Source organism: Pleurodeles waltl, chromosome 10 (genome assembly GCF_031143425.1).
Source record: "Pleurodeles waltl isolate 20211129_DDA chromosome 10, aPleWal1.hap1.20221129, whole genome shotgun sequence".
NCBI lineage: Eukaryota > Metazoa > Chordata > Amphibia > Caudata > Salamandridae > Pleurodeles > Pleurodeles waltl.
This window is the reverse complement of record NC_090449.1, coordinates 667,475,702-667,502,294: the sequence shown is the minus strand read 5'-3', so window position 1 is coordinate 667,502,294 and position 26,593 is coordinate 667,475,702. Positions and strand designations below refer to the sequence as shown.

The window sequence follows — 26,593 nt, the reverse complement described above, 5'->3', positions numbered from 1 at the left end:
CTGATTCCTCGTTGGGTGTCGAGAGGTGAGTGGTTTCCCTTCCAAACACTGTTTCCGCCGTGCTTTTGATGGCGTTGGTACCGCCCCGGAAATGGTGGCGGATTGGTGCCTTGTAATACAGTGGGCGGTACATTGTGTTCCGCCTGTCTGTTGGCGGTTACCGCTGCGGTGTTTGTTTCTACCGCTGTGGCGGTCGGAGTGTTATAGTGGCTGTATGTGTTGGCGGTTTCCGCCATGGTTGTGAATGCTTATTTTTACCGCCGGGCGGCCTGTTGCCGGTATTACCACCGCTTTAACACCGACCGCCAGGGTTGTAACGAGGGACATAGTCCCCACGAGGAAGACATGGCTAAACTGGGTAAGGCAGCAGATAGTAACCCCGCTCTCACCCTTCAACTAGCAGAAGCAAAAACCTCTTGTGTGGCCATTCTAGAATGCTTACGTAGCTATAATTTTAAGGATCACAAGGCTAAAGTCCATAGGGAGGGTGACAAATCTGACAGACTCTTGGCAGGAATCCCCGGTCCGCCCCAACACTGAAGTGACCACCTTCAAAGGTGTTACCGCCCATACACAAAATTTCATCTTCCAGGCTTTATACAACTACTACACCTCCATCTACCAAGCCCCATCCGATTCCTCAGTAGAATATTTCATAGCATTTCTGGCAGACATTGCCCTCTCATGCATCTCAACCTTTGCCAGAATCTACTTGGTTATCGCAATTACATCAATCGATGTGGCGCAGACAATCCGTGACCTGGCCCAGAACCAAACACGGGGTCTGCACGGTCTACCTCTCAAGTATTATAGCACCTTCTCATCCCTGCAGAGATGTATAAGGCTGCCCTAAGCCCCAACAAGCTCCCCCTTTCACCCAAGGAGTCCCTCTTAGTTTCCCTCCCCAAGCCAGGCAGAAAACCCACGCAACAAGGACATTACAGGCCTATAGCCATTCTAGGGGCCAATTAGAAAACATTTGGTAAGATTCTAGCTGATAGATATACCTAAATTCTCATGAAACACGTCCATGCAGATCAAAACTGCCATAGCACCTCCAAGAACACCTGTTGTCTCTTTCATGTGCAAGATCAAGAAAAAGGGACAGGTTCTGCAAGTGGCCTGCCTTGTTTTAGATTTGGAGGATGCGTTCGACAGTCCAACATGGCATTATCTTTTCACGGTACTCCTGCGCCTGGGGATTGGACCCAGGCTTCTAGTCTACACTTGACTACTGTACTCCAAATCGACCACCCAAATCCGCCTGGGTCTACTTATCTCAGCTCCCTTCTCGGTCAGGCACGATACAAGACAGGGGAGGCCTGCTTTCCACAGTTCTTGCCCCTTGCAAAGGAACTTTTTCCTATATTTTTGCACCGAGACAGCTGAGAGTGGGGTATACCACTAGAGTAAAAGGAAGAGGGGAAAGAGTCCTGATAATCAGGAGCACAAGTCCTCACACACCATATTTGGTGTCATGCTTCATCATCGGACAGCTCCTCGTCAGGCCGGCACTGCAATGCCTGACGGGCACCCCCCAAAGGGGGGCTCTTTGCCGGAGATCTTTTTGTTAAAGATGAAGCCGTGGGGCCAAGTGTGGGTCCCAAAAAGAGGGAGGACAGAACAAGAAAAAAGGTAAAATTGGCTCAAAACCCTCACTAAATCATTTATTGCTTGCTGTTGGGAATTGGTCAAGATTAAAAAAATAAACAAGGGAGTGAAACAAGAGATAATGCTCAAACACTCGTACAAAGAAATTTGAGGGCAGAGGGAGACGGTGCTTATCCGCAATCCCTCAATATATGGTCATATGGTCGACATGTTTCGCGTCTCTTATGGTCCCACAGGATCCCCTGACGCTTCTTCAGGACCTAATTTATCATTGGACTTCTCCAATTGAAAACAGAGGAAAAAGGAAAAAATCATCAGCTCCTGCAAGACAGTCAAGACGTCATCAGTCACTTACTGGAGGTAAACTGGACTGGCTTTCCTTTCCTATCAGTCACCCATCTCCATTAAAGAAAGGGTATCATGGGATCACGCAGGCCTGTTGCCCGGTTCGCAATGAATGTTCGTGATTTCCGGCGTTCACTGGAGCACCTACCCCCGCGGCTACGTTCCCGGATCTAGTCCAATGATAAATTAGGTCCTGAAGAAGCGTCAGGGGATCCTGTTGGACCATAAGAGACGCGAAACATGTCGACCATATGACCATATATTGAGGGATTGCGGATAAGCACCGTCTCCCTCTGCCCTCAAATTTCTTTGTACGAGTGTTTGAGCATTATCTCTTGTTTCACTCCCTTGTTTATTTTTTTAATCTTGACCAATTCCCAACAGCAAGCAATAAATGATTTAGTGAGGGTTTTGAGCCAATTTTACCTTTTTTCTTGTTCTGTCCTCCCTCTTTTTGGGACCCACACTTGGCCCCACGGCTTCATCATTAACAAAAAGATCTCCGGCAAAGAGCCCCCCTTCGGGGGGTGCCCGTCAGGCATTGCAGTGCCGGCCTGACGAGGAGCTGTCCGATGATGAAGCATGACACCAAATATGGTGTGTGAGGACTTGTGCTCCTGATTATCAGGACTCTTTCCCCTCTTCCTTTCGCTCATTTTGGAACAGTGTATTATATTATATTATCAGGTTAACTGGAGGGTGTACACTGGACCATAAAATCCTCCGATCCCTTCTCTTTATTTGTCGTATACCACTAGAGGACAGGACACACACTGTGCCCTGATACAGGGAGGATCTGCTGCTCTACTGGTGTGACATCACAGCCAACCATATGCCTATACAGAACAACCTTCCAAATTAACAATGCCTTAGCCACCTACCTTCATGTCAACTGGGCAAAATCAGCCATCTACCCACTCTGCCCTGACCAACCACTCTGGGAGATCCACATAGGTGACCTCTGGCTTAACTGGCACTCTCAAGCAACCCACTACCTAGTAGTCTACATTTACCACGCTCTCTAAAACCTCTAAGAGGGGAACCTCTGCAAGGCATTGGCGGGACTCCATGCCCAATTACACTTCTGGCAGTCCCTTCCCTTGGCAAAGATGATCATCTTACTGTGCCTCCTGTATTACTTCACGAATCTCCCTGTCATTGCCCCACTCTCCTTCTTCATGGAACTAGATACTGCGCACTCATATGGGATGCCAAGCACCACGAAGTTGCCTTTACGAAACTGCAGCTACCTGTGGACCAAGGAGGCCTCAAAGCCCTCTCCTTTGAGTCATACTTTTTAGTGGCACAGCTTCAATGGTTGCCCCGCTGGATCGCTGTACGCTATCGGGATGAAGCATGTACCAAACTGGGGCCTCTATCTTTGTCGCGATCCAAGGTTCCTCCTTCCTAAAGCTCTACCCTTCTCCCCGTGGCCTTTACAGGTAGCCATAGCTCAGACCTGCATGGCCTGGATACATGACCTCTCCTGCAGTGCTCCGCTGTATGCCCCAATATTGCCCCTGGTCAGTCTCCCCCTCACCCCAGGCTTTTATACTGCCAGCGACCTGAGGGTCTGGAATGACGGCTAAGTGCTTATGCTGGGTGACCAGTTCTTCTACAGCGCCACTTCTTCTCCTTTGACCAACTGGCAGAGGAGTGCGACTTCCAGCCGGGATGATTCCTTCTGCACTGACAGCTCAGTAATACCTGTCACACCTGTCACACCTTGTGGAGTGGCTCGGGCGGGTAACCCGCCAAGCACCCTCTCCTACAGACCATCATTGAAATGGGGGATAAGCATTACCTTAGCACCTGGCTCTATAAAGCTATTGGTGACCTGTCGGTCACCACTCACTCTGTACTGCGACACAAATGAGAGGATCACTTTGGAAGGGTACTGAATGACAGGGAATGGGATGAGGTACTAGAATTTCCCAGACAGGTTTCATGAAAATCTTGTTTTAAAAATGTATATTGTTCTTCATATTCCAGAGGGCGTATGTAACCCTTGCTCAACTAAATCGTTACTTCCCCGAGGCAAAGATTGGATGCCCTGTTGCCTTGTTGTAGTTCTGTCCTTCCCTACAGAGCTACTTGCACTTGGTCCACACCACCCATCACAAGGTCATGGAGCTGCCAGATATCACCACATGGGAAGCATGTTCCCTAGGCATATGAATCACAGGAAGCAACAAAAAGTACTTACCTGATTAGCAGACCTGGCACTCCTTCTTCCTAAACTCATGCTCACACCCCACTGATGCTCCTCAACTGCCTCCCCAGTGGCCAGATGGCATGGAGCGGTAAACAAATGGGGTGCAGCAGAAGAGGACACCCTCCAATACAAGGAAGTAAGCCACCATTCTACCCGCCTTACGCTTCCCACTCGGCTGACATCACTAGGCCCCCCCGCCTATCTCCCTCTGCCCTAGTTCAATGTTTCTCCCAAGTTACAACTCTGTGACAACATACAACTATTCTTGCTGAAATGTAACATGAGGATGCTTCAAATTTAGACACTCTCACTGTTGACCTACTTGCAACATAAGTACGACCAAATAGATTTTATTTCCTGTTTGGCACTGTATTCATTTGCTACAAACTGTCACATACAAATGTTGTTTAAACTGTAACACTCTATCACAGCTGGTGTTAAATGCAGCTTACTGTCAAGCTTGTAGAGCTGGCAGGCTGTCAGCGATGGTCAGAGACTCATGGAAATAGTGGCCATGTAGGTAAGGGCTGCTTCTCAGCCAGCCTGTACGGACTACTCAGCAAACGTTAGGGAACCTGCAATTATTTTATGTATTTATGATGGTTTTTCTTTTTTTTTTTTTAAACAAATTAAGCTTTGGATGGAAAGATATTGCAACGTTTTTTGGTTCTGTAAAGAGGAAGAGGATATGCACCTGGGAAGGAGTGCATATTGGACAGTATTAGGTTGAGTTTGTTGCCTAGGAAGTGTTCAGATTATTATTCTTAATATTAAACAGTAGTTATTATAGGCAACAAACACATAGTACGAGTATCCTGGCTATGTAGTTAGCCTTTTCAAATCAATGAGAAAGGATATATAGCCAAGAATGACAAGGAAAACATAGATTATTGGATTACAGAATAACAATCCAGGATTTTTATTTTCTCCTAAATTTGAATCAGGCTGAAAGATGCTATCTATGTATGAATTTCTCATTGCATTGGCAACAAGTGTTCGAGAGAATACATTCAATTAGATCTTGTTTTGTTGGAGATGGAAGTTGAGATGACAAGGACAGAGAAGTGGCCTCCGAATTGGTTGTTATGTCAAGAGAGGGTGCATATGAGGTGCAATATGGTCTGTTGTGAGGGAGGCGTTGTATGAAAGGCATTCAAAGGTGCATGATTTATGGGAAGGAAGGGAGATGATTGAAAGTGTGGTGTATGGATAATGGCGAGGCAACTGTCACTTTTATGTGAATGGGGAAATTGGTAGATGTTCTAATAATGTAGGGTGGGTTTGTTAGTGACAGAGCATAAGGTCAATGTGCACCAAGTCTCTATGATGAAAAGCATAACAAGCTGGAGTTGGATGAGATCTGCTATATAAACTGAGCGAGGGTGGAATGAAAGTAGATGAGATAAATGGAGACACTGCGAGGTGGGTAGTGTTATGAGTGAGGATGTTTATTAGGTTAGAGCATGTCAACTGTGAATGCAGGGGTGTTTGATTCTGTGAAGCTTTGTATGATTGAGGCAGTGAATAATGATGGGTTGATGAGGCACATGGATTTGAGGGCAATGAAGTGATATATTATGGTTTGCTTTGGTAGCTAGTTCAGGCAGAAATGATTACTGCAGGTTAGATTTCACAGTTCAAACATACTAGCATAATCGATGACTTGAATGCAGGTTATAAGATTTAATCAGGGACTGATTAACCTGATTGAAATGTGCGTTAGAAAGCATTTATACTAGCAAAGCTTATTCAAATACAGAAGGCTTTAGGGAGCATACACAAAAGTGCATACAATATCACAATTCAACCCAGATATCATCAAGGAGCACAGATATTTGTATATTTCATCCAGTGCAGCCACTATCAGAGGCAAACATACATGCACAGTTTACCCAAGTGCAGATTTTGTTAGTTAGCCAGTGGAAAAACACAGTTCAGTTACTGGAAGGGTTTACTGTGGGAGCTGGGGGCTCTACCCTTTGCTTAGTACAGAGAGAAACAAGCATGTGGGAGAAATGCACTGCTACTCCTGGGGACCTAAGAGCTTATCCAGTCAGTGTTGATAGGGCACCAAATGAGGGATTCTAGGCTTCAGCCCTCCCAAGCAGAACTGTGACAAATAGGAGAGTGCATACAGGGGAGTTGCCTTTATCAGTGTTTGCCCTTTTTCTCCAACCCTTCAGCAATGGATGCTGTGACATTCTGACTGAGGTACGGCAGGTGAGGGCACAGTACTGTTGGCACATGATTATGTCAGTGACTCCTTGTAGGCTAATGGTAGAACATCACCAGACTGAACAGATGCAGGTATTCTCAAATGTTTAGAGCAGTCCCTATTTTGTGGGCATATAAGAGAGGGTAGGCAAGGAAAAACACGTACGAACAAGCAGCCAGCTTTATTACACTGTTTACATAGTGAAGGAAAGCCTGGTGAAGTCTCAAATGAAGGTACAGAATTGGATGCAGACTCCTACGGCTAGAAAATGAGCACTCTTTTGGGTTTCAAGCGCAACTGTCATTTTGCGGTCATGCCAGGGGGAAGGTGAAGGAGACAGCCTTTGAGGGCCAACCCAAAATGAAAACACTTAGCACAGCTTCAAATGAAGGCATGGAACTGGATGCCACCTGTTATGGCTAGAAATAGGTGGGGAACTATGGGGGTCATTCTGACCCTGGCAACCACGGGAGAACCGCCAACAGGCTGGCGGTGCTCCCACGAGCATTCTGACCGCGGCGGTTCAGCCGCGGTCAGAAGCGGAAAGTCGGCGGTCTCCCGCCGACTTCCCGCTGCTCGGGGGAATCCTCCATGGCGGCTGAGCGCGCTCCGCCGCCATGGGGATTCTGACACCCCCTACCGCCATCCTGTTCCTGGCGGGTCTCCCGCCAGGAACAGGATGGCGGTAGGGGGTGCCGCGGGGCCCCTGGGGGCCCCTGCAGTGCCCATGCCAATGGCATGGGCACTGCAGGGGCCCCCGTAAGAGGGCCCCACTGTGTATTTCAGTGTCTGCAATGCAGACACTGAAATACGCGACGGGTGCAAACTGCACCCGTCGCACCCCTGCAACTACGCCGGCTCAATTCTGAGCCGGCGTCCTCGTTGCAGGGGCATTTCCTCTGGGCCGGCGGGCGCTCTTTTGGAGAGCGCCCGCCGGCCCAGAGGAAATGTCTGAATGGCCGCCGTAGTCTTTTGACCGCGGTGCGGTCATTTGGCGGCTCCCTCCAGGCGGGCGGCTCCCGCCGCCCGCCGGGCTCAGAATGAGCCCTTATGTGTTTTAGAAAAATACTGCTGAGGAGGTGGCCCTTTTCAAGACAACACTATGCCTGTTTCCAAGCTTATGTCAAAGATCTATCAAAGAAAGAAAGGGCTTAACACTAAACTATGGGTGCCAAAGGTTTTCCCACAGTGTTTAACTAACTATGCTACTAGCCTGGAATAGGAAGTGGATTGAAAAAGTACTCTTCTTACCTCTTCTTCATCACTTGTTTGCCTGTGAATGGAGGTCCATGCTGAGTGGGTATGATCACCATTTTGCTAACAAATCAAAATATAACACAAAAACGGTCTTTATAAGGGGTTGCAAAAAATGTAAGAATATTTTATCACAGGCATTGAAAACATTTGAAATACTAAAAAGAAGACCTTAAATCTTATGAGGTAAATAAAAACATTTTGAAATTCAGTCAAATGTATGTCTCTGGATACACAATGTAATAAACTATTTGATAGGGGAATCTACAGTCAGGCACTGCAGCTCTTAGACACTGCTAAAATAGTATGCTAGGCCTTAATCTGCACAAAAGACATTGCTGATGAACTATGCACCATCATTAAATGGGCCCATCAGCTTAAAACAGCCTTGTTTGTTTGGCTGAGGTAGAGAGGATATCGGACGTTCAGTTGGTTCACAGTTGCGTAACTTGTATCCAGCTTAGAAAAGGATTGTTGTATTTGCTGAGCATACAGTATCCTCTTTGTATGATCAAATGGTGGTCCGACAGATGCAGTATGTTTTCTAATGCAATATCCCTGTGTAAAGAGGTCAAGAAAAAGCTGACTATATAGCTCTACATTCAGAAGGCTTACGTTAACACTATCATCTCAACACTCTTACTGAGGTTCCTAAATTTCAACTGTGATCTCAGTGCTGTGTTAAATTAATTCCAGAGGAGTTAGGAACCATCTATCTTGGTGGATGTGGCAACACATTTCAGTTTCTGTGTTGGAAGCAACACTAAAGTAATGACAGTAACTGAGATTTCTGGGAGGTGTTCAATAGGTTGGCAACGTATGAAAGTATGCCTGGCCATTACGCCAATCGGCTTTGTGCATTGTATGCAGCAACTTTAATTTAACCATGTATTCTACTGTGATCCACTGATGCAATTTCAGAGTAGGTCTGATCGATGTCTTAAAATTCAGGCAGAATGATGCTTCCTGCTCTGGCCACCCTCTCCAGCTTTTCCCTATGTCTTTTGGGTATGGCTTTGTACATATTGTTATTGTAGCCCAGTATCAATGTCAGTAATCTAGTGTGTACACTCTGATGATTGAAGTGTGGAAACATTGGTTGCTCCCATGACAACAATGAATGATAGACTTTATTTGAAAAATACCCTAATGTTTCTTGCTTTTCCAAACAAAGGTAATGGAAATGGGTGAAGGCAAAAGTAGTGAATCTCTGCTTGTTTCTCTTACCAGTAGAACCTCCATATTTGATCTGTTTAGGCATAAGACTGCCATCTTCAAAAAGAGATGTATGTGACTGACAGTAATATTTGCTTGGCTGATTGAGTAACCAGGTTCCTCAGCTAGTCAGGGGTGGATCTAAGGCTTCTCAATTTAACTTTTGTGTGCAACTAATTCCGGTTACAAATTCAAAAGCCTTTACCTACCTAGTTTCATGTTTTTGAATGCCACTCTATATGACATTTGGCTGCCTTTGTGACCGAGTGTACGATGCTGGGATCAGTCAGCAAGGAGTCCTGGTTAAAAAGTATATCCTCAAGTGCAACATAGTGTTAGTACGGAGCGGTGACTGTTAATTGGTACAATTACTGTTGGTGTGTGAGCTGACGAGAATATCTTGGGAGTCCCACTGATGTTACTATTGTACCTGCTTGAGAGTGGGTGATGAAGGTGGTGTCAGATGCCTGACCAGCACTGAGGAAGACACATGCAGCATTAGGTATGAGAAATGAGTGATGTAAAATGCGGTGAGTGGGTATGCGATACAAAGAATATGGATTTCCTGCTCATACGTGGAAAGGAATTGGAGAAAGAGGAGAGTCTTCAATCATTGTTGGAAAAGGAGGTGATCTCTTTCAAGACTGAGATGTACCACCAGGAGCAAGACCATAACAGTGAGGTTGGGAGACCTATGCCTCAGCCAGATACTTTGGTAGCCAAGTAACATGTTGAGGCACAGTAGGCTGGGAAAGCACTTCCATTTGGTCAGAAGACCACAGGACATCAAAACTTAGTTCATTTCTGGGCATTTCTGTACGACTCATAAGACCCTCATTTCACTATGCTCAAACTATTGCAAAATAAACTCTGCTGATGGAAAATAGTGATGGCACAATCTCTTATCCAAGTACAGAAATGTGAGCAGGCTTTAAACTTACTCAAGGGCTTAACTTAATTTCTAACCCCCAATGTACACTGCTTCCAGTTTATCTAAATACTGAGATTATCCATAGCCAGCAACTGATTGACAAAATTTGTGAATCATTTTAGGTTGATCCATAATAACTTCCTTAAAATGTGAAACTTAGCAAGCCGTACATTTTAACATTATTTGAGATCTCAGAAAATAAGCTGTTTTGTCCCATAAGCAAAACGTCTTACCGTCTTCAGACTGCCCTCCTTTAGTTTGGTATGACTCTTTTGTTCGCTTTCTCTATGCCTACAAAGAACATACAGTCAAGGTTCAGGCAAAAATAATGATACTATTGTGCTTGATTTATTGAACAATCTACTCTAGGTTCAAAATGAAAATATGTAGAATTTTGCATAAATGAAATATAACTTCTAAAGGTAAAACTGTGCAATGAGTTACTCATCATTTCAGTCTACTCCATGATTCAATGTATCAATGCATTCTTCTGAACTATTCTACAAATTAGGAACATATATTTATGGTAGGATATATAATTTAGGAACAATAGAAAACTACTGCATTGCTCAAACTAGCAATGCAGAAAAAAAAGGTAACAGTAGTATTAGAACTGAAGTAAAAACACTTTAGAGTGCATGCTAACATAAAACAATGACCTTATTTAGTGACACACAAAGTATATTATATGAAGATTGTATATTGGCAATGAAAGGTAGAGCAATAACTCCTCTACAAGAAGACATAGACATGTCCAGTGATAAGGCTGCAGATTTCTGGCTCCAAAGAATACAACAAAGTTAGTAATTCTTGGAAATCAGCTGCTATCAGAAGTTAGAATCATCTAAGTGAAAGAAATGCAGTATTAACTTCAAACGTTTACAGGCTATTTGGAAACTGTTTGAACAAACAACATTTTAACAGAACATGTAAAATCTGCATTCTGAAGGGAGAGCATACACTAAATGCAGCCTTCGCGACCTGGTGCTGTATCATGATGGGCCGAACATCTCTTTTTACACATAGGAAGTCTAAATTTCGAACATATAACTCAGCTTTTCTCAAGCTGCAAACATTGAAAGGTAACCCCTCCTCATTGGGCTGGACACACTGTACGCGTTTTCAACTGCTTATTAACCTGTCAAAAACACTGGGGCAATAAGCTAAAAGAAGAACACTCATTATTTAACTGAGAACATGCCACAATGAGAACAAAGAAGGAAAATCCACTCACTTTTGAATCGATGTTTTACGTCAGTGAAATGTAAACAGTCAGTATCTCTGCCCTTGCGTATTATCCCCTAACCATTAAATGACGCCCTTCTAAACACATTATTTGTTTTATTTCCTTTTGCAATAATTTCAACTGGAATATAGGCATAGGTAATAAAAGTGGGCAGAAACAACCCTGTCTTTTTTGTAGCAAGGAAGAATACAGAAATCAGTTGTATCTGTAGAAGCAATAGATGCCATAAATAGGGGAACACCTTTGTGTGGCTGGACATAGGAAATCAAGGGTTTGGCATGTACAATTATTGGACGTGTGAGGAAATCAATTGATGCAGTACGCTAAAGTCACGACCAACATAATTAAAAGCCTTCCTGAAGTACTTATAAAATTGATTCGCCTTGACCAATGTGTACTTATACCAAAAACGTCTACTGAGATGAACTTGTAAAGGCTTTCCTATGCTCTGGGACTCACATATGCCATGTGGTGAGTGTGAATTCTTTCATAAGACAGACCAATGATATTTGATACAGAGCAGATTTTTAGGAAGAAGAGGGGCTTTGAGCTAGGATTTCATGCCAGAATGTTATGTTTTTATACAGGAGTTGAAGCAAAGATGCCATTTAATCAACATTTTTTCAATGGATGAGTGAACAGACAGTGCTTCCCTTTATCTGCAGTGGATAAGGGTTGATCAGATCAATTTTTTCTTTCGATAAAAGGTGTACATAAAGATACTGTTGGATGTCACTTCATACATTCAGTCAAATTACGTGTAGCATGGTTAGTAATGTGTTGTGCAGGCAGTTCATACTAAAGATTAGTTTGGCTGGGTACTACCTAAACTGAAGAATCAAATTCTAATTTGGCCTTCAACCACCAAATTTGTTACGTCCTTAGTCAAAGCTTCACATATCTTCCAGACCTCTTCTACTCCCTATCGATGCAGCATTTTTGATTAGTGCCACTTTATCTGCCCGAACAATCTGATTTAAGCTAACATTACCCCATGTATGAGAGAGTCCGACTCAATTTGTATGGCATGGCTATCATCCGCTTGCCCATTATTAGCTCTATGTTCAGTAATTAAACTTAATTTGTCATTCCCTTTTTTAGGTGTAATGAGAGGCAGAAAACAAACACCGGGATCAAGCAATCTCATCTTATGTGTCAAATACATCAACCTATAAGAGGACCTCTAGTACTAATTCTGGAGTTTCTCACATAACTTCACTCTTTGATAAAAGTTTGCCTGTTCTGGGTCACACCTCGGGCATCTATGTATTTGCCCAGAAGACTACCTGATTCAGTCCAGTTGGTGTAGTATATTCTGTGGTTTTAATTATGTTGTAGTTAAACCCCACATTGTAAGAGACTCTGGGCCTTATTTAGAGCTTGGTGTATAGGCTACTCTGTCACAGATGTGGCAGATGTACAGTCTGCTGTATTACAAGTGCATGAAAATCGGTGGCAAATGTAATATGGCATAGGAAGCATCCACCTGGTTTCAGTGGGGTATCCCATCTGACACACTATAAATAAGGCCCTTTGTGTGGAGGTGCATTCTAGCTGATTCTTGAGATGAAAGGTACTCTTGCAGATCTGATGTTAACCTCCCACTCTGCCTCAACAAGTTATTAGGAACCAAGCCACTCAGAACTCTATCTACTAAGAACACCAGTCCTCAGTAATGTTCAGGTGTTAATATTCCTAACAACACACAGGTTTGGGATTTGGAGTGCATTTCGAACTAGTATCACTAGCCCTCAAATTGTGGGATTCAGAGTTGATGTGCCCTCAGTTGTGGTTAAGAAAGAGTGTAAAAGGCATATCCCTTTGGTGGGGAACTAGAAATTCCTGGAAAATAAAATGTCCTGCATGGAAATCATGCAGAGTCTGGAAAATGCCCACAGAGTTTCATTAGCACATCAGAGCAAAACGTATACATTCAGTCTTTCTGTATTAAAGCTTGAAACAACATGAGGTTGCTATTTTGGGCTTTATTTTACCCATGGCTTTCTCTTGTTTTCCTCTACAAGCTAATCCTCCTCTCTTAGAAGTCCACCGCATATTGTTGCATTAACCTCCTTATGGAAACACCTCCAATCTTGTTATGAGACACAAGGCTTCCCTTGAGGTTGGACGCTGTGTACACCCATATTGATGGGTAAATGTCTTACAATAAAAAGAAAGGAGGATAGTTAGAATTAAGGAAGTTCTTTGGCTTGCCGGCCAAGATGGCGGGCGCAAGCTGAGTGAGCTTCCGGGCGATACCCCAGACATCCAACTCAAATACAGCACCAGGAGGCTGATGAGTCGCCGTACACCCGTGCCTGCGCATCCAAAACCTGCCGGGAGTTGGACAGCGTCGTCCGGTTGGTCTGAGGAGGCGGCGCAGGTGTCATCGGAACTGCCGGCCGACGGGAGAAGAGCGGCCTGTTCCTGGGCGGCCGTGCACACAAGGCCCGATCGGATCAGGGCCTAACTGAGGCGCCTATGGAGCTAGTCGCAGTGAGCCAGGCTGTGACGCACTGGGAGAGGTGGTGGTGGAGCAGGGCTGGAGCCCTGTGATTTCAGAGACTTACCTGGTTGGTGGTTGCTCCTGCTCCTTCTGCTGATGGAGGGGAGCGTGCCCGGAGCTGAAGCTGAGGTTGGGTCCGGGGGCGAGAGCCGTGCGGCAGAGGCCTGGGAGGAGTCGCCACGCCGGCCTGTGTCCCCCCCCGTGGTTTGCTCGGACCCATCAATCACTATTAGATCCAGGCACTGAGGTGGCTTTGTGGCGGAACTCACAATTCCGACCGCCAAGGTGAGGAGGGCCGCTCATGCTGCTGATCCCTGGGCTTCACATCGCACATGCAAGCAGTCCCCTCGTGCCTCCCTCACCTCTGAATTGAATCCCGCCGGCACCCACGACTGCGACCCGCACCAATGCACTCTGCCCACTCGGATCTCGTGGTGGCAGACATGGGCCACCTCAGCTCTGGCACAGGGGTTAAGCTGCAAACACAGAGAAATGAGGCCCAACACCCTGACAGCCACAAACTAGAAGCAGTATTGGCAGCAGTGGAATGGATAGGCACCTCCTTGGAGAAAAGCCCAGACCTCGCAGGAGGGCAAGATCGATAAAGTGACCAGTGATCTCACCCTGCTTCATGCAGATAGATCACCGCAAACTAGCAGATAAATCCCACTCAATAGAAGACCAGCTGCATGACCTGGTGCCCAAGACAACTCAACTGGAGACCTCACCACAGTTGGCACTGGACCGGATAGAGGTACTGGATCACCATGCAGAAGATGCAGAGGGGCGAACCAGGAGGAACAACATTTGTGTTATAGGCCTCCCGGAGGGTGTAGAGGGTCCGGATGCAGTCACCTATTCCGAAACCTGGCTACGAGGACTGGTCCCGGAGGGTTCTTTGACACCTTTCTTCTCTGTAGAGCGAGCCCACAGGGTCCCAGTGAGGGCCCGGCCACCGGGCGCATGACTGTCTCTCTTCCTGCTCCGCCTCTTGCATTATGCAGACAGGGATATAATCCTACTTGCAGTGAGATCATTCCCGGCAATCCGAGTGGACAACACTCCAGGTATGATGTTTCGAGACTACAGCATCGCCGTACAAAAAGAACATGCTTCCTTTCTGTCAGTGAAATGCAAACTCTGCACCCTCAATCTGACATACTCTCTCCTCTTCCCCGCCAAGCTGCGGGTAGCAACTGATGGTAAAACGCACTTCTTCAACACTCCGGAGGGAACCTGGGAGTAGGTGGAGTCCACAGACATGATCAGTCAACAAGACTGCCCATCTCCTGCCCCTTTGCCCTGGGGCAAAGGGGCCGGTGACGCGGGCCTGCAATCTCAAACAGAGAAGTCACAAACGGAGTGTGATTACCCCGAGGGAAAGTGAGACACGCTCCTGACCTAGAACAGATCATACAGGAACTTCACTGTGCGCTGCAATCTACCGCAGCCATCAGGGTTCCATCAATCACCTCAGACGTGGACACAGAGCTTACAAATTTCAATGGTGAACATGGCTCCTATCCCAAGACGTCTTCCGAGGTGGGGTCCTCTGTCCACCCCGCGGTAACGCGACAAATGGCAGATGATCTGATCTGAACTCACTAGGCTAAGGCACACATGACAATTAATCAGCTGGTGGTGACGCTGCAAGTGGCATCGGGAGGGCTATGCTTTGCTACATGCCATTTTGGCATTTTGGAGGATTTTGTTGCCTTGCCTATGATCTCGCTTGGGGCTCCGAAGTCTTGACGCCTTCGCTGGACAATAACTGTTGTTTGGTGGCGTCCTGGCTCATGTCCCCTATACTAAATACAGTATACTATAGACATCGGCTACCCACCTTCATATTGGGTTAGGGGATACGTCCTAGATTTCACCAAACACCACTCACCTCACTCACTCCCCTCCCCCACTCGTGGGAACCACTCCCTCGCATCTGTTACGCCAAATAGGCGAATTGGCTTGTTTGGGCAGATACCAGTTGTCCCTCTGCTCTAATGGTATTCCCTCATGTTACCTTTACACCGTTTTTTGGTTTTGAGGTGTATTTACTTACTTTTGAACGGGGTCTGGATTTCCCTTGCCCCCCTCCTTGTGAGAGTCCCATCGATGACTGCGCGATGTCCTGTGTCCATGGAAGTGGGGCCGAGGGGTCAGTGATCAGTACGTAACAGATGACCAGAGGGGAAAATTGGAGTCACCCCTGACACTATTTGAGGTGCAGGATAGCATACGCACTTTGGCCGCAGACAAGACCCCAGGTCCTGAAGGCCTTCCATCTGACTTGTATAAATCTTTTTCCGCAGTACTAGCACTCCGCCTTCTCTATCTCTACGAGGAAGCCTTACAAGCAGCGTCCCTATCTGCATCGCAATGAGAAGCACTGTTGGTGTCGCTCCCTAAACCTGGCAGGGACCCATCGGAGTTAGGCTCCTATAGACCACTGGCAATGCTCAATACTGACTACAAAATCCTGGCCAAGGCCTTGGCGTCGCGACGGACGCTTCTGGTCCCCCAGCGGTTGCACCCGGACCAGAACCTCATTTCCTGCGCATGGTGAGACTGTTGTATACCCAGCCCCAATTTAGGGTCAAGGTCGGCACAATCATCTCTGAACCGGTTGAAGCGGCAAGGGGCACTCGGCACGGCTGCCCCCTTTCTCCACTGCTGTTCTCTCTGGCAATGGAGCCCTTGGCTACAGAACTTCGCAGGAGGGGAAGGGCATGGAGCATCCTGCAAGGCGACGGCCCACAAGTTATATCTTTATATGTAGATGATCTTCTCTTGTACCTTAGAGACATTAACAATGTCCCTATTGAAATAGAGGACATTCTACAGCGATTTGCTACATTATCTGGATTACGTGTTAACTTGAGGAAATCATGCCTCTTCCCCTTGAACCCTGACCTACCAGTCCCGAACGTGCAATTCGGGTTCCGTGGCAACCCAGGACCTTCCGATATCTGGCAACCGCCATGTAAAAGCCAAAGGAGAGGGGACCTGTAAGCGCTGCCCTGGAGGATTAAGACTGCTGGCATCACCAGGCTGTCGGCTGGTGAAAAAGTGGCGGTGTTGGCAGTCCGACTTTGGCGCGTTTGCAACGGTCATAATGTGGAGCCCAGACCGCCGCATTGGCGACGGTCAGACCGCCACCGGAAGTCTGGCAGTCCTAAGACCGCCACACTCGCAATGAGGGCCTAAAACTGTAGTGAAGATGATGGCGTCTTCTTGGAGACTGTTGCCTTTCTGTTGTGTATTTCTGTTGTTTACCATCTGCTCTTTTGTAACCCACAAGCACTGGGTAGTCACTCACAATTTGAAAGTAGCACCTTTGCTACCTAAAACAGATACTGTGATCCAGTGTGGTCGAATGCATGTGTGTTCCTATATAGTAGTACTATATTTTAGAAAAAAAACAATTAAAAAAGAAAAAAATATATTTCTATTCCTTGTTGTACTGTGGGCATTACTTTGTAACTATAATTGTACAATGATATGCAATGTTACAATTAGGCTTTCCTGTTTGTAGAAAATGGCATTCAAGAAGGGACTGTAAAGTCCCTACAGGAAAACAACTCTGAGGAGTTAGGTAAGTTTACACACTAGGACAAGTTTAAGGTGGTAACTGACTGAAATCTCAGTGACACTTAACAAAATGAAAGCAGTGGCCAAGGGTAAAAAATAGAAGGATTAGTGAATTTGGAAAGAAGAAACAAAACACAGCAATGTCAGAAACTCTCACAAAAAATCATTGCATTTAGATGTCCACTGACATTAATGGTAAAGTAGAAGGAGCCCTACTTTGGGGCGGAAAGTGATATTTGAAGGAGGTGTACAAATAAGGACGTTTTTTTAAGTTATAAACTTACAGCAAAAACGGCCTACCCAAGAACAACGTGGGGCTGGACAGGGCTGTGACATGGTGGTGAATGTGAATGATCCGATAGATACTCTGAATGCTCTAATCCATATCTTAGAACTTAGCAATCAAAAAAAGGTTCAGAGTTGAACAAAACTACCTGCATGCTCACACTGAAACTGTCCCAGATTTTCAACTACTATCACATTTTTAATGGAGTGCTTCTCCTACTGCTGAGGCCACAATTAGTAATGCCAAATGCGGGGAAAGATCATGCATATTGTGAAATATAAAAATTTGTCTTACTACTTCAAACTGATGTGAACATTTTCATGGAATACTAGCTGCCTCCCTTGACCAACTGGTGCCATCCCATGTTCATCCAAATCCAGCTAGTTTTAAAATGGGGTGACAAGATGACAATACTAATTCTACATACTGTAGATAATGGTGACAGGTCAAAGAAACCAGTCGTCCAGTTAAGCCTTGACATAAATTCATTTCGCCATGTGGTCTGGCATTTAATGAAAAATATCCTGCACCAATCACTATACAGAGAGGCAATAAGACTTGGCCAGTTGTGAGCTACGAAGCTCCAGTAGTGAAGGTTAGAATTATGATGGCCTCACTTTGTTTTTACCTTGCCTCTGGAGCCACTAGAACAGATAATTCTTGGTAATCTGCTCACTCATCGCATGCACTTTGGATAACATGAATTTAAAATCGCCCTTTGAAGATAATTGTCACTAAGTCTAGCCATAAGATCTTGCTGCAAGCATATTTGAACAAACTAAGGTTTGATTGAAACATATCAGGTATCAAAATAAATACTTGAAAAGCTGAATTCGTAAACCTCTCAAACCCATCAAGATCAAGAAATGCCCTAGAACAATGATATGGTTGTAACGCCAAGCAACATGTGTAACATATTTGCTGATGAAGAGGGCATGTTCAAAAGGTAGAATGGATGAATTAAATAATTCCCACTGCCAAAGGAGTTTTAGTAGGACTTTCAGTCCTGACATGTGCTGGTGAGCTACTGGTTGCGCAGAACTGCTGTGTTAAAGAAGAAATAACTTCTTAAGCGTGTACATCTCTTTCAGTCTGTTCCACTTGTGGTTTAATCTTTCTTGCTGAAGCCATTCAAATAACCATTTATGGGTTTCAGTGGCAAAGGAGAACTAGGAAAAAATTTCATAAGTATATACTTCCTCACGCTACTGAGGCAGGTCTAGGGGCCACAATATTCTGGGTTACTTTCAGAGGTTTCAGCTTTGCTTTCTCATAAAATGGACTCAAAAGCAAAAAAAGAAATCACTGGTGCTGTATTGACCAAAACACTAATTGACAAATGATATTTGAAGGTTGGAGACCTATATAATAAAACAACAAATTAAACCTTTCAAGCACCACAAAGAGGATTACGGACTACCAGAACACAAATGTTTCACATGTGAGCGATCTGGATCTCTAACTCTAAACAGAAACACAGTAGCACTAGATCACTCACCCATTTTGAATCCTGGTTCCTCAACACATGTCATTGTGAATTTTATATATCAATAAATATTGGCACAGAACGCATTTATGTCTAACAAGAAATATCACTTGGCTTTGGAAGTGGAGGTACTGGATAAGCCAATATCACTATAGGACTGGTTGGAACGTTGATGAAAGCACCTAAAATATAATAAATGATGGTAGAAAGTCATTTTGTACAAGCAGATATTCTGCTTGTGCCATAGCCCCATGAGGAACCATGGGTGATACAGGGCTAAAACAGATTGTTGATGAGAGGGAAGTGGTGAGTAAAGTACTTTTCTACGTGCATTTTAGATATGTCCTCAGTTGGTGATCTTATGAAAAAATATTAGATGATGTAGAAAGAAATAGGTTACTTACCTGTAACTGTAGTTCTCAAGTATTGGAAGCTTTCATAGATTCACACGCTTGAATACTTCACCTTCGTTGAGATGGGAGTTCCCAAAGTAATACATTAGATATGCTTAAATGTATACCTACATTACATGCAGTAGTCCTTTAGCTTAGTAAGATATCACAGTCACTTTGTAAAAAAGACTAAAACTCAAAAGCTCAACCAGTCAGATGCCACCACCCTCTAGAAGCCTCCTGTGAGGAACTGCCTTCCCTCAGATTTTCCGAGTGTAAGTGCTGCAATATTAAGAAACACTGAAAAAAGAGAAGGTGAGCTCCTCAGGGGAGGTGGGTAGACCGCATGTGAATCTATGAAAGCTTCCAATACTGGAGAACTACAGTTACAGGTCAGTAACTTATTTCTTACTACAGTATTGGAACTTTCATAGATTCACATGCTTGAATAAGAATAGCAAGCAGTGACTAGCACATTTATTGTATTTGAAAGAACAACATTCTACCATGTACGAGACAGCATCAGCATTTAGATAACTTTATGTCTGATATATAAAGATGCATACAAGCAAACCCATTATTATATAGAAAATATGGTACTAAACAGTAGTAGCGGATGTAGGGAATAGAGAAATGACTCACCTTCACTGGAACAAATGCCTAAGGACTGCCTGGCCAACCGCTACATACCAGAGCTTTTCAGCATCTAAGCAATAGTGCCTTGTGAAAGCATGTGCCGTTCTCCACGTTGCTGCTCGGCAGAAGTCTGGTAGGCATACGGCCGAGAACAATGCACAAGCAGTGGAAACTGCTCTAGTGGAATTTGCACGCACTCTCGTGCCCAAAGGTCGATCAGCCTTTTGATGGCAAAAGGCTATCATGCTCGAAATCTACTTGGAAATGGTCTGCTTAATAACTGGATGTCCTCTTCTGGGTACACTGAATGCTATGAAGAGCTGGCTCGATTTCCTGATTGACCTTGTTCTGTGTAAGTAGAAATTGAGACATCTTTTTAAGTCAAGAGAATGAAGAGATCTTTCTGCTCCAGTTTGTGGTTGTGGAAGGAAGGACTTCAGTACTATTGGCTCATTAATATGAAAGTCTGATGGTACTTTGGGGATAAATTTAGGGTTGGTATGCAGGATAACTCAATCCCCTCTGAACAGTAGAAAAGGCTATTGGATTGTAAATGCTTGTATTTCGCTGACTCTGCAAGCAGATGGTAGAGCTAAGAGGAGCGCTATTTTCCATGTGAGGTATTTGATGTCCGCTTTATGGATGGGCTCAAATGGTTCTTTCATCAGCTGGCCCAAGACTATATTAAGTTGCTAAGACGGAGGAGGGGCCTTAATTGGAGAAAAAGACCGAAAAAGACCCTTCATAAATTGCTTTAGAAGTCTATGAGACCAGAGGGATGGTTCTTTATATATTCTTGTGTATCTAGAAATGCCTGCCAAGTGAACGTTGATGGACGCATGGGAAAGACCTGAACGTGCTAAATGAAGTAGGTACGGTAAGAATTGTTCCGGAGTGGAAGAAAGAGGGTGTATGTTCTTGGAGACGCACCACAAGCAGAAGCGTTTCCACTTTAATTGGTATGTCTTACTTGTGCTATCGGCATGCGCTTTAGCCAGGATGTCCTTACAGTCGTTAGGAATGTCTATTGGTCGAATTCATTGAATTCAGGAGCCATGCAAATAAGTTGAGAGACCTGGGACTTGGCTATCTCACCTGGCCTTGATTGATGGTTAGCAACTCTGGAATCAATGTTATCCTGATAGGTGGAGACGAAGACAGCAGCAGTAGCTCCGTGTACCAAGGCAGACGCGGCCAGGCTGGAGCAATTAGGAGCATTTGACAGGGTTCCGATTTGATTTTTCTGATCACTCGTGGGAGGAGAGGAATCAGAGGAAAAGCATAAGCATAAATCCCTGAGCATGCTATCGAAAAGGTATTTCCCCACAATCCTAGTTGGCGATGCCAACTTGCATAAAATCGGCATTTGGCATTCTGAGATGTCACAAACAGGTCCAGATTTGGTGTTCCCCACCTGAGGAATATTCTGTTCAGCGTTTCCTGGTTCAATTCACATTTGTGGGGAGATGTGTCTAGCCTGCTCAGTGAATCTGCAGTGGTGTTGTGCGCTCCTGAGAGATGCTTCACCTTTATGTGCACTGAGTGTCGAATGCACCAGCTCCAAATGGTCTGTGCTTCATTGGATGGTAGATGCGACCGAGTCCCTCCTTGCTTGTTTATGTAGTGCATGGTGGTTGTATTGTCTGTTCCGACAAGCACTGAAGAGCCTTGGATTCTTGGAAGGAAAGCCTGCAATGCCAGTTAGACTGCTCTGAGCTGGAGGAGGTTGATGTAAAGGGTGGTTTGGGGGGGCATTTGCCACTTCCTTGTAGGTCCTGCAGACATACACCCTTATCCTACCACTGATGCGTCCATCATTATAGTTAGCGGAGGGACCTGGATTAAGAAGCATAGGCTATGGAAATGTTCTCGGGTGTCATCCACCAATCGAGGGAAGCTGCCATGCACGAGGTTACATGTATTGTGTCCTCAAAGGAGCGTTGGGTCTGCTTCCACTGCTTTTCGAGCTCCTCCTGGAGTGGACGCATACGAAGGCCACAGTGGGGAACAGGATTTATGCAAGATGACATCATCACCTGCAATGACTTGTAGCGTCGAACTGAAAGAGACGTTTTTCGATGAATTAGTCTTGCTAGCCTGACTAGATTGTGTTGTCTCTCCACTGTTGGATAAGCCTTGGTTTGGACTGTATCTAGTATGGCGCCCAGGAAGACTATGCTTGTGGATGGCTGAAGCTGGGACTTTTCCTGGTTGAGAGTGACGCCGAATTGTTTGAAAAGGTGTAAAGTCACCTTGAGAGACCTGCGTACTGACTGGATGTCGGAAGCCTTTACTAATTAGTCATCTAGGTGAATTTGATGTCTCTTGCATCTTGGGTATGCTGCAACAGGGGCTAGACACTCCGGGGAGTGGACTTGAGCTCAAAAGGGAGCACCTTGGATTGAAAGTGCCTGCGGCTACCATAAATCTTAAAATCTTCCTGTGTTTTGGGTGGAGGGGTATGTGGAAGTAGGCAATTTGCAGGTCTGGAGAAGCCATGTAGTCCGCTCTGTTGAGAAGCTGCAAGATTTCTTTCAATGTTACCATGCAGAATGACTGTTTTTTCAGACACTTGTTTAGCTCCCTTAGATCCAGTATGGGTCTCCATAGAGGAGATTTTTTTTCTGATTAGGAAGAAGCGAGAATAGAAACCCTTTCCCCTTTGGGGATGGGGTACAAATTCTATTGCTCCTTTGCTTAACATCCCCTCTGTTTCTAGGTTGAGAAGATGGAGGTGTCTTTGACGTACTTGGGAGGAAGGTGTCCACGGGGGCATACATATAAATTCTAGAAGGTGACAATCGTATTATGTCTAGGACCCACTTGTCATTCATTATTTGACATCAACGATGAAGATGGTGTTTTAGTGAGGAAGGAGAGGCAGCCAGCAGTGGGAGGTTGTCATTGACTGCAGGAGTGTTCTTTGGCTTGCCTCCCAGACTTTCCTCTGTGAAGAGGCCTGGTATAAGCCGCTGCAGGCGGTTGTCTTTGGTGACATTGGGGTCTGGTAGGTTGGAAGTTATAGGAATAAGATGGGTACCTGTATCGCTGGTATCCTCCACGAAAGGAAGACTGTCCTCTACCTCTGGAACCTCGAAAGGGTGTTTTCTTATATTGTAGGGAGCCCAACGATTTGGCAGTATCCGTGTCTGCTGTTATTGTCTGGAGGGCGCCGTCGACATGTTTGCCGAAAAGGGCTTCCCCATCATAAGGAAGGTCCAGAATCTTCGTTTGGACTTCGGATCGAAAGTTAGTGGCTTTAAGCAATCCCTGGCGCCTTAATACTGCTGATCCAGCCAGAAGCCTAAACCCCATAGCAGCAATATCTAGCACGTAGTCTATTATCTCTGAAGACGAGCGCTGTCCTTCCAGAAGAATTTTCCTAGGTTCTGCTTTGTTAGTTTCTGGAAGCTCGTCTGACCATGGATGCCTATCGTACCTGCCAAGGAGCGCTAAGGAGTTTGCTGCACGCATCACAATGGCAGACATGGAGAAGAATTGTTTCCCAATGTTATCAAGGCGCCTACCTTCCTTATCCGGAGGCGCGGTTAGAAGTGCAGAAGGGTTCCTAGAACGTCTTTGTGCCACCAGGTAAATTACTGAATCCGGCTTTGGATGACCTGATAGGCAGGCAGAAGCGTCATCCGCTGCTTTGTACTTTGTATCCAGCTTAGGCAAGACCGCTGGCACAGTAGCAGGGTTATGCATTATTTTCAAACCCTGATTCCACACATTGTTTATTATTGGGATATCTCTGATGACTTTCCTATGAGGTTCTTACCAGAAACAATCTTTGTTGATTGTGGGCATTTGTAATTCAAATCGTGTGGCAGCCGTCGCCAATAGATTATGGAATGCACCAATGCCTTCTGGAGGGGACTCGACAAAAGTTGGCTCCGGAGAGGCAGACGTTGGCAATATATAGTCGTCCCACTCATCCTGTGTCGTAAGTACTTCCCCTTTTTCCGCTTCATCATCCGACGAAGCGTGGATTTGCAGATCCTGTGGAGAAACATGCTGAGTGGCAGGTTGTAACTGCAGATGTAGCAACTGTGAAGTACTTGGTGCTGAAACCACTGGCTTGGGAATGACCATAGGCTGTGGACGGAAGCGTTCCTTATAATCTGCTAGCATGGCTTACAGGTCAGAAACCAGACCGGAGGGCAGGCATACCATTTCCTGCTGCTGTTATTGAGGAAGTGGGTCATAGTAGTGTTGGTCATAAAAGGAGTCATCATCAGAATATTCCTGGCATTTCACATATAATTGGGATGGACTTGTAGCCACTCCATATACTACGTCATCATCTGAATCATCATCATCCATGAGGCATTATGGTAAAAGCCTTGATACCTTACTTGGGGATGTTATGGATGGCGTTAGATGAGCCTTGGATATCTTTGCAAGTGGCTTATGTTCCGCCAACGGGTAAAGAGGCAATAAAGATGGTCTTTTGCCTTTTTGGAGGCATTAGTTTTATCGTTGACGAAAGAAGAGTCGCTGTCGTCGACTGTGGCGTCGACAAGAAGGTAGCCATTGGCGGAGGCGTCGTCAACGGGAGCACTGGCGACGAGAATGCCGTCAACGGGAGTACTGTCGACGAGGGTGTCGTCGACAGAGGTGTTTTTGGAGGTATTGTCGACTGGACCGTCGACGTGAGGTCTATAGACGAGACTGTTGACGGGACGGTCGTAGACGACAAATAGAGTCCTGGCAATGAGATGGGTCGCCCCGTTGACAAGGAAGAAAGCGTCGTCAACAAGGTTCCTGTGGCCGCCGTCGGCGCTGAAATAATGACTATGGTTGATGTCACTGATGAGGTTGTTGAAGAAAACATAGTCAACGATGGTGCCACCAACGGCGCGGATCCTGGCTTCTTGAATTTATGTTTTATTTTAAGAGGTGGCATTGGGGTCTCAGAAAGAGTTTTCTTTTTAGGTTTTATGAGGGAGCCTGACCCTCTCGGCATGCCAGACTGCATTTTCTTGGCAGGGCTGTGAATTTTTGAAGAGCCCTCAATGACTTTTTTTGGAGCCTTTTCAGGAGGTTCCTGAATATCTGAGCCATCACATTGTCTCTTAACAGGTGTCTTAGTGACAGAGATAGAAGATGAGGCACTGTCCTCATCAGAGGCTGGATTTTCCTTTTTGAAGCCACAAAAGAAGAAGACCCTCTCTGTCTTTTAAAGCCTTTGTAGAACATGTTCTACATATCTTGCAGTCTTTGGTCTTGTGATTTGGGTATAAGCAGTATATGCAATCATCATGTGGGTCATCAATATATAATCTCTTTTTCAGACAGGTCACACAGGATCTGAAAACCCCCTTCTTTGGTGTCTCTGACATGGCAGCCAGTTTGAAGCACCAGAAGAAGAGATGTAAATTCCTAAATCCCAGGAAGAAGTTTCTGAAAGAAAATTTGAACAGAGCTCAAAGGAGACTCCTCAGCTCAACGTGCAGTTGAAAATCTGAGGGAAGGCAGTTCCTCACAGGAGGCTTCGAGAGTGTGGTGCAGCCTTATTGGTTGAGCTTTTGAGTTTGGATCTATTTTACAAAATGACTATGAAATGTAACTAAGCTAAAGGCCTAATGCATGTAACGTAGGAATACATTTAAGCATACCTTATGTATTACACCGGGGACTCCCATCTCGACGACGGGGAAGTATTCAAGTATGTGAATCTATGAAAGTTCCAATACTGGAGTAAACATATTAGCATAACCATATAAATCTACCCAGAAATAATTTTTTTAGGGCTTACTCACTACAGATAAGAGCCTTCTCCTCACTTCTAGAATAATGCAGAGGCTGATGATTTGGCTTTTGAGGTAGTACCACTAGGCCCTATATTTGGCTAAACTCACACCTGATCAGCACCAGACACACTCCAGAGTGATAGTGCAGTCTACACATCTGCATAACATAACGTAACATGAAACCAATCGATCCCTTGTGGGAAAGTGACAATTGCCAGCTACAATCTTGTGTTTGGTCTTCTATCAGTTCCTAGCTGATAAGCAGGAAGTGGCAGTAATGTGGGAAACAAAGTGCCAAACGAGGACTCTTGGTACCTGTGTATATGGTAACTACTGCTTATGGGAAAACAGGCAATAGAAATGCTCAAAAACGTTTTTTAGCAAAATTGGACTCCCCTCTTGCAATTCCTGCTGAAACAATTTAGAGAACTTTCCCACTCCATGTACCTAAAATACTATGAAATATAGACTTAAAAAATAACAATTGATAATTTGGAATTTGAGTGAATAATTACAAGGAAAATTAGGCCTAAATTAAAGCCTTCAAAAATTGTGACATGACTGTTGCAAAATATGTTCTCAACTGGTCTTGGCTTGTCTCTGGGAGGTATGAATAGGGGAGGGGGGGAAATCTGGGAAATAGGAAGAAGGAATGGGGAGGGTAAATTTTGGTTGGGTTTTGGTAGCTAATTCTGGAAGAAGGAAGGCACCTTGAATTTTGAACTGTTTTTTTTAATTTCTTTGCAAGAACTATTTAAAGTTGACTACTTTATTACGAAAAACAAACTTAACTGATTGAAAGTCCATCAGTGCCAATTCTGAATGCAAGGGCAATATGCTAACATGAATAGAGTCTGCCTTTGGGGATCTGCGCATAGCACCGTGGCAGGAGCTATATGCCTTCCTCCCCA

At 45.0% G+C, this 26,593-nt stretch overlaps 1 protein-coding gene across 2 annotated transcripts in view; it reads right to left on the bottom strand.

Annotated features, from left to right (window-relative positions):
* Positions 1-26,593, bottom strand: part of DYNC2I1 (dynein 2 intermediate chain 1) — a 436,420-nt gene that overhangs the window by 330,596 nt on the left and 79,231 nt on the right. For both annotated transcript variants that reach the window (XM_069211167.1, XM_069211168.1), the window contains 2 exons: positions 10,020-10,077; positions 7,638-7,703 (listed from right to left, as the gene is read on the bottom strand). In XM_069211167.1, the coding sequence (XP_069067268.1) occupies positions 7,638-7,703; positions 10,020-10,077 (124 nt within the window). The remainder of the gene's footprint in view (positions 1-7,637; positions 7,704-10,019; positions 10,078-26,593) is intronic.